Source organism: Cherax quadricarinatus, chromosome 65 (assembly GCF_038502225.1).
Source record: "Cherax quadricarinatus isolate ZL_2023a chromosome 65, ASM3850222v1, whole genome shotgun sequence".
Lineage (NCBI taxonomy): Eukaryota > Metazoa > Arthropoda > Malacostraca > Decapoda > Parastacidae > Cherax > Cherax quadricarinatus.
In genome coordinates, this window is record NC_091356.1 from 11,570,882 (window position 1) to 11,583,986 (window position 13,105).

The window sequence follows — 13,105 nt, forward strand, 5'->3', positions numbered from 1 at the left end:
GGGTCCAGAAGAAGTCGTAGAAGTCGTAGAAGAAAAAGTCGTAGAAGAGACGGTGAGGGGGTGGAGTGGGAGGCAGGAAATACAGGAAAGTGGAGTATACTCAAGTTGAGAGCTCACTTGTGTCTTGTACAGAGTGTTGCAGCCTCTTCTGTCGAGCAGGTGCAAGTTACACCTTAGTACCATTAGCTTCTTGGCTGCCATGCTTGGAAGGTTCAACCTGAGGTTCTTCTTAGACATTCTGAATCAAATTTCACAGCTAGAATATATACTTCATCTCCTGGCTCTAACATTCTTCCATTCATTCTTTCCACTGCTCCAGTATTAACATCATGGTGCCAAGAGACCATCATCATTTGTGTTTTCTCAAAAGCAAATGTAACCTTTCAACGTTTCCTCCAATTTGATATAACTGTAAGCTGATGATTGATGTACCTGAGACTAGCTGGTATTTCCTCTCAAGGATAAGTAAATGTTAGAGTAGAGTCGTCTATACTGGCATGGGAATCTGGGTTGAAGTGACGTTACTGAAGGATAAATTCTATTACTATGAATGAAACACTTACCTGTGGAGTGTCTTGTTGACTCTGCTTCTTGAGACTGCACTAGAAGATACATGTTAAGGTGGCCACTAAGGAGACAAAGAGCAGGGCCAGAGACATATAGTACTTGAAGTTTTGCCAAGAGTCCCTGGTGCCATACTCTGTCGAAGACACTAGCAATGTCCAGTGCCACTACACAGCTTATCCTTGATTCATCCAGAGACTGGTGCCACGTAGTGGAGAGTTTTAATAAAAAGATCAGCTCCGGAGCATTCTTTTCTAAAGCCATATTAACGGTCACAAAGTAGCGAGTGGCAGTCAAAGAAAAATGAAGTCATTTACCGGGAAGTTTTTATCTAAGGTTTTCTACCAGTGTTTGACAGGAGTGACACTGGTTTGTAGTTAGTGATTACTTGTTCCTCGGAAGCAAAATGTCCAGTAAATAGGCCAGGTTTTTCTTGATTGGTGGTAAAACAGTTTCATCCTGCCAATTTAGAGGCGGAATAATTTCGTCTGATGAATATACTTGTTGGACCTTGATCAAGGACAGCCAGGGTTTAGAACCCACTTTCCCTGATGCCATTTTTTTCTGTGTCAGCTTCCCATTTAGATATAGCCGAACGTTGGACCTTCTCTATTCGCCAACAGGCTTGTCTATACAGGTTTCTGTTATAAATAGTGGAATACCTGTCATACCTTCTTCAAGCCTTGTACCTAGCAATAGCAGCCTCTCGACAACGAAAGGCAAACCAAGGCTGATCTGAAGGCTTCGTTACATAGTACCAGCAGAGGATGTACATGTGTTGGAGATTAAGAATATGTTTAGTGAAGGATTTCATTTGGTTATTAACTTCACCTGAGAGAAGAGTGTTGAGTTCTGAGTCGGTAAATTCTGAGCAGAGGGTCTGCCAGTACTCTCTCTCTCTCTCTCTCTCACTCTCTGTCTGTCTGTTTGTCTGTCTGTCTGTCTGTCTGTCTGTCTCTCTCTCTCTCTCTCTCTCTCTCTCTCTCTCTCTCTCTCTCTCTCTCTCTCTCTCCACACACAGACACACAAAGAGACAGATCTATACACCCTATCTTCCCCTCCTCTTTAAGACAGGCACATAAATACACCTATTTTAAAATTTCAAACAAATCTTGCTAAAAGGCTTAAGTAAATCTCATTAAAAGACTTAACAAAACACATTAAAAGGCATAATATATCTTATTATAAGGCTTGTTCAAATCTTATTACCTGGGCGTCCCAATGCGTCCTCTTGGAGGGCTCAGGATATTTTATTTTGTGAAGGACATTCAAATAAGACTTTTTTTTCCATGAAACCCCAATTATAATATTCTCTTTCGTATTCATGGACATTTTAGAATTTTAATGACCGATGTTTCACCCTTGTTGTTATCAAAGATGTTTCACCCTTGTTGTTATCAAAGATGTTTCACCCTTGTTGTTATCAGAGATGTTGTGAATGACAGTGACACTTGTTGTGACTATTGATGTTGTGATTATTCGTGTTGTAGTGACAAACTTGTTGTGGATATCGAAGTTGAAGTTGATGTTCCGGTGATCACTGATTAGTAACATTCATCAATCTCTTGACATCTCAAAAAAAAAGTGTTAAGTTGTATTGAGTGTCAGTAACGTAACAAGTTAAGTTGTATTGAGTGTCAGTAACGTAACAAGTTAAGTTGTATTGTCAGTAACGTAACACTGCGTTACGTTTTGTCCGATGTTTTGATGTGGACAGTTTTACGCTGATGAGAAATTTGAAACCTGTAACAAATTCAATTTACGTGACCAACTGTAGAAGTGTGACCAGTGGTCACAGTTCGAGACCTGACCTGTTTATTCCATCGTAGCCGGCTCCCAGGCCCACGTAATCAACCCCTGCCATCGTGCGGACGTGATTGATGTGTCCTGTGGATGACAGCACATCGTATGGGGTCATCAATGTGATTCAATTTAAGGTCATTACCTGCGAAATTAAGACAGTTATTAACATATGTTCGTGGGTTAAACTGGTTAAACTGTTGACTTCCTGAGGGTCATTAAGGCTGGATGTCACCTGGTCACCACCAGTCAAGAATACTTTAATACCTTAAATAGGGGTTAAAGTAAACTCACAGTGTGTATACACTGAGAAAGGATCTCAGTGTATATACACTGTTCTTGTCACCCGTTCACCACCAGCCAAGAATGCTTTAATACCTTAAATAGGGGTTAAACTCTCGGTGTGTATACACTGAGATAGCAGCTCAGTGTATATACATTGCAAAAGCAGGTCAGTGTATAAACACTGAGAGAGGAGGTCAGTGTATATACAATGAGAGAGGAGCTGAGTGTATATACTGTGAGAGAGGAGCTCAGTGTATATACAGTGAGAGAGGAGCTGAGTGTATATACAATGAGAGAGGAACTCAGTGTATATACAGTGAGAGAGGAGTTCAGTGTATATACAATGAGAGAGGAGTTCAGTGTATATACAATGAGAGAGGAACTCAGTGTATATACAATGAGAGAGGAGTTCAGTGTATATACAATGAGAGAGGAGCTCAGTGTATATACAGTGAGAGAGGAGCTCAGTGTATATACAATGAGAGAGGAGCTCAGTGTATATACAATGAGAGAGGAGCTCAGTGTATATACAATGAGAGAGGAACTCAGTGTATATACAATGAGAGAGGAACTCAGTGTATATACAATGAGAGAGGAGCTCAGTGTATATACAATGAGAGAGGAGCTCAGTGTATATACAATGAGAGAGGAGTTCAGTGTATATACAATGAGAGAGGAACTCAGTGTATATACAGTGAGAGAGGAGCTCAGTGTATATACAGTGAGAGAGGAGCTCAGTGTATATACAGTGAGAGAGGAGCTCAGTGTATATACAGTGAGAGAGGAGCTCAGTGTATATACAGTGAGAGAGGAGCTCAGTGTATATACAATGAGAGAGGAGCTCAGTGTATATACAGTGAGAGAGGAGCTCAGTGTATATACAGTGAGAGAGGAGCTCAGTGTATATACAGTGAGAGAGGAGCTCAGTGTATATACAGTGAGAGAGGAGCTCAGTGTATATACAGTGAGAGAGGAGCTCAGTGTATATACAGTGAGAGAGGAGCTCAGTGTGTATATACAATGAGAGAGGAGCTCAGTGTATATACAATGTGAGAGAGGAGCTCCGTGTATATACAGTGAGAGAGGAGCTCAGTGTATATACAATGAGAGAGGAGCTCAGTGTATATACAGTGAGAGAGGAGCTCAGTCAGTGTATATACAATGAGAGAGGAGCTCAGTGTATATACAGTGTATATACAATGTGTATATACAATGAGAGAGGAACTCAGTGTATATACAATGAGAGAGGAGTTCAGTGTATATACAATGAGAGAGGAGCTCAGTGTATATACAATGAGAGAGGAGCTCAGTGTATATACAGTGAGAGAGGAGCTCAGTGTATATACAGTGAGAGAGGAGCTCAGTGTATATACAGTGAGAGAGGAGCTCAGTGTATATACAGTGAGAGAGGAGCTCAGTGTATATACAATGAGAGAGGAGCTCAGTGTATATACAGTGAGAGAGGAGCTCAGTGGGTGCTCAGAGGACAAAGCTCAGAGACAAAATGGTAACTGGAAAGCTAGAGACAAGAACAGAGCTCCGATGCTCATGTAAAACTTTTAGAAACTTTTCTCTGGCTACGTTTCGCCCACCAGCATCTTCCTGAATCCTATTTTAACAACTGCGGGGTAATATTTATCTTGTGTGATGCACCTATGTGTGTTTGTACTGATGAATAAGTCACAAATGCAACATTTTGCATTGTTTCGCCTGGAACGTTTCGCCTGTGTGAAAGGCTTTTTTGAGTCTAATTCAGAGATTACTATAGAAATGAAGACAGAGGCAGAATTCTGTTTTTGACTGAAGAAACTTGATGTGTAGGCGAAATATTTCAGCTAAAAAAAGATTCACAAGTGTTGGGCAAGTGTCTGCATCAAGTGGTGGATACATATGTATACCAGTAATATGTGTATTTATTAACCGACCCCAGTGTCGGCAGGTATCTGTGTCCTCTCCTTTCAATGGTTAACTTCTATCATCCTTTTTTAACACTCCGATTTTATCAGGGAGTATAGGTCTATAATTCTCGTCGTATAACACTCCTATAGATCTATCATTCTTGTCGTCTAATACTCGCTTTCTGAGAGGTAATAGCGTCCTGCCTGACTCTCTCTCTCTCTCTCTCTCTCTCTCTCTCTCTCTCTCTCTCTCTCTCTCTCTCTCTCTCTCTCTCTCTCTCTCTCTCTCTCTCTCTCTCTCTCTCCCCTTTGCGTGCATGTCGCCTCTTCTTGCCTGCTTATTACTTTTTACTGTGCAGTTTCCTCTCATTTCTCCCGTCTTTCATTATCAATTATTGCATCTCTTCCCTCTGTCCCATTACCCTCCTACGCTGCAGCCCGTCTTCACGCTGCCGGTGATATGCGTGCAGATTTGAGCGAGGAATGGAGTTACCAAGGCACATCGTTGCCAGACGTGTCGCTGGCGTGTTTTACTTAACATTTTCTCACCTGTGGTTATATGTAATTCAACCTAGTCTATCCTAGCCCTTCCTGATCTAACCTAACCTACCACAACGTAACCTAACTCACTCTAAACTAATTCTGGCCTAACTTATACTACACAAACCTATTTTATCCCAGTCTAATCTAGCCCACCCTAATCTAACTTAACCTACTCTAATCTAACCTAGTCTACAGTAATCTAACCCAGCCTACCCCTAGTATAACCTAATCCAACCTACCCTACCCTAATCTAATCTAAACTACACTAATTTAATGTAGCCTACCCTAATCTAACCTTTTCTACCTTAACCTAGTCTATCTTACCCTAGTTTAACCTAAGCTAAAGTAAGTAAAACAGCTTCTCTAACTGCTTTTAACGTAAATAAAATTATCTCAACACACGCACACACACACACACACACACACACACACACACACACACACACAAACACACACACATACACACGAGGCAACAACGAGTCATGGTACGTGATGAAGTATCACACTGGGCACCTGTGACGAACGGGGCCCCACAGGGATCAGTCCTAGGATCAGTGCTATATTTAGTATATGCGAATGACATGATGGAAGGGATGATGTGAGGTTAATGAGGAGGATTAAATCAGATGAGGATCAGGCAGGACTACAAAGAGACCTGGACAGGCTGGACACGTGGTCCAGCAACTAGCTTCTCGAATTCAACCCCGCTAAATGCAAAGTTATGAAGATTGGGGAAGGGCAAAGAAGACCGCAGACAGAGTATAAGCTAGGCGGACAAAGACTGCAAACCTCGCTCAAGGAGAAAGATCTAGAGGTTACCATTAACAACCAGCACGTCTCCGGAGGCACACATCAACCAGATAACTGCTGCAGCATACGGGCGCCTGGCAAACCTGAGAACAGCGTTCCGATACCTTAGTAAGGAATCGTTCAAGACACTGTACACCGTGTACGTCAAGCCCATACTGGAGTATGCAGCACCAGTTTGGAACCCACACCTGGTCAAGCACGTCAAGAAATTAGAGAAAGTACAAAGGTTTGCAACAAGGCTAGTTCCAGAGCTCAGGGAAATGTCCTAACAAGAAAAGTTGAGGGAAATCGGCCTGAAGACACTGGAGGACATGTGGGTTAGGGAAGACATGATAACGACCTGCAAAATACTGCGTGGAATAGATATGGTGGACAGAGACAAGATGTTCCAGAGATAGGACATAGAAGCAAGGGGTCACAATTGGAAGCTGAAGACTCAGACGAGTCACAGGGATGTTAGGAAGTATTTCTTCAGTTATATAGTTGTCAGGAAGTGGAATAGCCTAGCAGTTGATGTAGTGGAGGCAGGAACCATACATAGCTTTAAGACGAGGTATGACAAAGCTTAAGGAGAAGAGAGAGAGAGAGAGGGCCTAGTAGGAATCAGTAAAGAGGCTGAGTATCGACCCCTGCAACTACAATTAGGTGAGTACACACACAGTTAAAATCACAGTTACGTAGAATTTAGTATAGACAGATACAAAGACATAAATTAAAAAGCTTAGATATGTTGGCAAGCGTCATGCATAAAGAAAATAATAAATGATGGAGATAACCAAAATGAATAATAAAATACACAAATAAGGCATAAAGGATTTTAAGAAGAGAGATTTTTCACTCACACTTCAGTAACTCGTGTGATGTATTATTAGCCAGCAGTGGCAGATCCAGTGGATAACTTTATTATCCACAGTGTTTATTCTACACAGTGTCTCCTTTATTAACCTAAATTTATCAGTGTTTATTCTACACAGTGGCTCCTTTATTAACCTAAATTTATCAGTGTTTATTCTACACAGTGTCTCCTTTATTAACCTAAATTTATCAGTGTTTATTCTACACAGTGTCTCCTTTATTAACCTAAATTTATCAGTGTTTATTCTACACAGTGGCTCCTTTATTAACCTAAATTTATCAGTGTTTATTCTACACAGTGGCTCCTTTATTAACCTAAATTTATCAGTGTTTATTCTACACAGTGGCTCCTTTATTAACCTAAATTTATCAGTGTTTATTCTACACAGTGGCTCCTTTATTAACCTAAATTTATCAGTGTTTATTCTACACAGTGTCTCCTTTATTAACCTAAATTTATCAGTGTTTATTCTACACAGTGTCTCCTTTATTAACCTAAATTTATCAGTGTTTATTCTACACAGTGTCTCCTTTATTAACCTAAATTTATCAGTGTTTATTCTACACAGTGGCTCCTTTATTAACCTAAATTTATCAGTGTTTATTCTACACAGTGGCTCCTTTATTAACCTAAATTTATCAGTGTTTATTCTACACAGTGGCTCCTTTATTAACCTAAATTTATCAGTGTTTATTCTACACAGTGGCTCCTTTATTAACCTAAATTTATCAGTGTTTATTCTACACAGTGTCTCCTTTATTAACCTAAATTTATCAGTGTTTATTCTACACAGTGGCTCCTTTATTAACCTAAATTTATCAGTGTTTATTCTACACAGTGTCTCCTTTATTAACCTAAATTTATCCTGCTTACTACACGCAGTGGATTCTTTTATGAGCGATGTTTCATTCACGAGAAGCTTGATAAAATCCCTTATGGGCGAAACGTTCTGTATTTGGAATAGGTATCTTGATAAATGAGACACTTTTGCAACATTTGTGTATCTTGATTCTGGAAACGTCTCGCCACACAGAGGCTTCTTCAGTCCAATGCAGAAAAGGTGGAGTAAGAGGAGGAGTTTGAGGTAATCAGTCCCTCAGCCTTGAGTCGATGTGTTCAGTCCATCAATCTTGACACAGAAGTATCGTTGCTTCTGTCAGTCAGTGCAGACTAGGTAATATATCATCAACTGTAAGATTGATGATATTCAGAGATCATCAGGAAGTTATAATAACACCGCCTTTGATAGATGTAATATATCTTCACGAGTCTTCATCTCATCTCACAAAGTCAAATCTCATGTCTTTGCTCAGGGTATATTTTTTGGGGGGGCCCAGACCCCTGTCCCTAGCCTGCCGGGCCTTATTACTCGAGGCAATTTACAGAAAGAAATACTATATTACTTGCTCCTCACAAAGAGGCTGTCCTGAGAACTTTTAAAAAGCATATATAAGAAAGTTCAAGCAGAGCGCTGGGTCCGTCCCTCTCTCTCTCGTTACACAAACTTGAGAAAATTATTAATTATAAAGTTTAAAAGGCTTTGGCATGGGAGATTTAATTGCAAGCGAGTGATATATATATATATATATATATATATATATATATATATATATATATATATATATATATATATATATATATATATATATATATATATATATATATATATATATAAATATTGCAAACCAAGAGATACAGGATGTAAAACAACCACGGGAGAAGTAGAATGATAGCTCGAGGTCTTTAGTGTTGCAATCAACACATCACCAGGAGCTTACATTGCAGAAAAAAGAAGAATGTCCGAGCCAACACGATCCCAGAGGATATATTCACTGGAGTGAGGGAGGGAGGGAGAGAGAAAGAAAGAGAAGGGAACAGGAAATGCCCCCAGGCATACCAGTACCCATAGCCAGAAAGGTTGAATATTATAGCAATGAAAAAATCCCACAAACGCTGATATTGTAATAGTAGCTTAAACGAAAGTAACGTGACAATTATTCAGAATTCCGTCAGATTCCGCAATATATAAGTAATTTTACTTCTATAATTATGTTGCAAGTGTTATGGAAGTCACTGACAATTATGGATTACCATCCACGAGAAAGCGGGTCCATTTAAAGGGGAGACATCTATAAGTTATATAAAGGAAACGGGGTTCATTAAAATAAACTCATTTAAAGAGGGAGGCATCTGTAATTACAAGAAAGACGGCCACAGTTATTCATCCCACAGGATTCTGAGGCAAACTCTGGTTCAACCTTCGGCGAGATCTTCAGCACTCCCTTATATGTACGGTTTGATTAAAACCCACAATCCCGGTTTTCCCGCGAGACCCATTATTAACTCTGTAGGGTCGACATCATATGCCTTGTCAGAATGGTTGGTAAAAATATTAACTCCTTTGCTTGGCAACATTTCTGAAGCCCACTTAAAAAAACAATGTTGATCTCGTTCAGAAATTGCAAAATATCAACATGTCTGATTATATTTCAGTAATAAGTTTTGATGTCACTGCGTTGTTGACGAGAGTCCCTGTCCCCGACTTGCTATATTATCTGGAAGAAGAACTGTATGAATTCTCTTTGCCTTTTGATAAAAATACCATTATTGAATTGATTAATGCTTTCCCTACCTTTATTTAAATATTGTTCATTCATGTGCTTCAATGTAAACACTTGATCTACACATCCTCTACTCATTCTAAAGCCTCCTTGTTCAATTGATCCTGCTTTCCGTCTTACCCCTATTTTTTCAATAATAACCCTATCATACACTTTACCTGGAATACTCAGTAAACTTATCCCCCAATAATTTATACTCTCTTTTGTCCCCCTTCCCTTTATATAATGGAATTATACACGCTCTCTACCAATCCCTAGGTACCTTCCCCTCTTTCATATATTTATTGAACAAATGTACCAACCATTCCAAAATTATATCTACACCTGCTTTTAACATTTCTGTCATAATCCAGTCAATTCAAGCTGAATTATCCCCTTTCATTCTATAAATAACATTCTACCTAATGCCTCACGCACCTCCCCCCACACTCACATCTGGCTCTTCTTCACTCCTAAAAGATGTTATACCTCCCTGGCCAATGCCTGAAATCAATGATCCCCTCTATTCATCAGCAGTTAACAGCTTCTCAAAATATTCCCGCCATCTTCCCAATACCTCCAACTCTCCGTCTACTAACTCCCCTATTCTGTTTGTAACTGTCATATCCATTCGTTCCCTAGGCTTTCTCAACATTTTTATCTCACTCCAAAACTTTTTTTTTTCTCTAAAAATTTGTTGACAGCGCCTCACCCATTCTATCATTTGCTCATTTTTTTACATTCCCTCACCACTCTTTTCACCTCTCTTTTACTCTCCATATACTTCGCCTTTCTTACATCACTTCTGCTGTGTAAAAACCTCTCATAACGAACTTTTTCTCTCTCATATCACCATTTACCTGATCATTCCACTTCCCTTCCACACCCACCCTCCCATAACCACAAACTTCTGCCCAACATTCTAACGCTGCATTTTTAAGACTCTCCCACCGCTCATCAACCCCCACACTACCTATACTCTCACCAGCCCACCTTTCTGCCATTAGTTGCTTATATCTCGCCCTAACTTCCTCCTCCATTAGTTTATAAACTTTCACCTATCTTACTCGCTGATACCATTTTCGTTCTACCTGATCTACCTCTTGGCTATTTAAGCCAAGATCGCAAGTTCTGCCTATTCGGCACGACATATATATATATATATATATATATATATATATATATATATATATATATATATATATATATATATATATATATATATATATATATATATATATATATATATCTATATATATATATATATATATATATATATATATATATATATATATATATATATATACATATATATATATATATATCCTTACCCATCCTTCTTCCTTACCCATCTTACCAAAGACTCTGGCCATAAGAAGATATATATATATATATATATATATATATATATATATATATATATATATATACATATATATATATATATATATATATATATATATATATATATATATATATATCGTGCCGAATAGGCAGAACTTGCTATCTTGGCTTAAATAGCAACGCTCATCTTGCCATATAGGACAAGTGAAAATTTGTGTATGCAATAATTGCGCCAAAATCATTCTGAACCTAACGAAAAAAAATGTATTTCACTGCGTTTGTTTAGTATTAAATTATTGTAAACAAATCTAAAATATATTTAGTTGGCTTAGGCTAAAATAAATTGTTCATGTTATAATAAGGTTAGGTAAGTTTTCTAAGATTCTTTTGATGCAAAATTAAAATTTTTTACATTAATATTAATGAAAAAATATATCTTTAAACGTATAAGAGAAAATTTCAGAAAGGACTTAATTTTAAATGAGTTCTTGCTAATTGACCAGTTTTACATATTCGGCACGACATATATATATATATATATATATATATATATATATATATATATATATATATATATATATATATATATATATATATATATATATACTACATTACATTTCTTTTTACCTTCAGAGAGAAACAATTAATCTTAAGGCGCTCAGAAAGTTAGGTTCCCTGGAAAAGTAGAGAATGTATTTCCGCAACGTAAATTCAAAATGATTTGCTAATTGCAATGATAATGGCCTGGTTGTAATGCAGTGTAAAACTCCCATGAAGGTGAACTGACATAATGGATCTTCACAAGAATTAAATCACTGTGTGAAATACACAGCAGTGATTGTGTGAGCTTTGAGAAGTGGATTGAGACACACACACACACACACACACACACACACACACACACACACACACAGGGGTCAGTCCTAGGACCTGCGCTGTTCTTGGTATACGTGAACGACATAACGGAAGGGATAGACTCAGAAGTGTCCTTGTTTGCAGATGATGTGAAGTTAATGAGAAGAATCAAATCGGACGAGGATCAGGCAGAACTACAAAGAGACCTGGACAGGCTACAAGCCTGGTCCAGCAATTGGCTCCTTGAGTTTAACCCTGCCAAATGCAAAGTCATGAAGATTGGGGAAGGGCAAAGAAGACCGCAGACACAATATAGTTTAGATGGCCAAAGACTGCAAACCTCACTCAAGGAAAAAGATCTGGGGGTGAGTATAACACCGAGCATATCTCCTGAGGCGCACATCAATCAGATAACTGCTGCAGCATACGGGCGCCTGGCAAACCTACGGATACCGTTCCGATACCTCAATAAGGATTCGTTTAAGACTCTGTATACCATCTACGTCAGGCCCATACTGGAGTATGCAGCACCAGTTTGGAATCCACACCTAGTCAAGCACGTCAAGAAATTAGAGAAAGTGCAAAGGTTTGCAACAAGACTAGTCCCAGAGCTACGGGGATTGTCCTATGAAGAAAGGTTGAGGGAAATCGGCCTGACGACACTGGAGGCCAGGAGGGTCAGGGGAGACATGATAACGACATATAAAATACTGCGCGGAATAGACGAGGTGGACAAAGACGGGATGTTCCAGAGATGGGACACAGACACAAGAGGTCACAATTGGAAGTTGAAGACTCAGATGAATCAAAGGGATGTTAGGAAGTATTTCTTCAGTCATAGAGTAGTCAGGCCATGGAATAGCCTAGAAAGTGATGTGGTGGAGGCAGGGACCATACATAGTTTTAAGGCGAGGTATGATAGAGCTCATGGGGCAGGGAGAGAGAGGACCTAGTAGCAATCAGCGAAGAGGCGGGGCCAGGAGCTGTGACTCGACCCCTGCAACCACAAATAGGTGAGTACAAATAGGTGAGTACACACATACACACACACACACACACACACACACACACACACACACACACACACACACACACACACACACACACACACTCACACACATATAAGAGACAATGACATATTAACGTAATTAATATAACAGATTAAATTATATCGCCTCATTAGAGCGAAATGGATTTACAGCCAGTCCCTTACTGCGACCTTTAACGTCCTGGCGAGGTGATGTGAGGTCACCTCTTGGAGTGGGAGTATAGTATAATCTCCCTCGAGTGGGAACTCAGTGTGGTCTCTGAGTAGAGAGGGACAAAAAGTTTTTTAGTTCGCTTCATTTTTATACTTGTCGAGAAAGTATTTCTCGACTTGGGCCTAAATTATATGATGCCCGTTTCAGAGGTTCTGTGTAGTGGTGAACGATTCAGAACTGATAACTGTAATCGTTGTCATGGAGAACAATGGGTAACCAGCGGCTATTTTCCCAAGCTGGCACCATTATTTAAGAAATAAGAGCATAAGAGAGGAGGAACACTACAAC

The 13,105-nt window shown here is 39.2% G+C and overlaps 1 protein-coding gene across 1 annotated transcript in view; it reads right to left on the minus strand.

The window, feature by feature from the left end:
- Positions 1-2,356: 2,356 nt before the first annotated feature.
- The window catches only part of LOC138854629 (dipeptidase 1-like), a 57,528-nt gene continuing 46,779 nt past the window's right edge, over positions 2,357-13,105 (minus strand). Inside the window, exon 3 of the mRNA XM_070098824.1 lies at positions 2,357-2,451. Coding sequence (XP_069954925.1) covers positions 2,357-2,451 — 95 coding nt within the window. The remainder of the gene's footprint in view (positions 2,452-13,105) is intronic.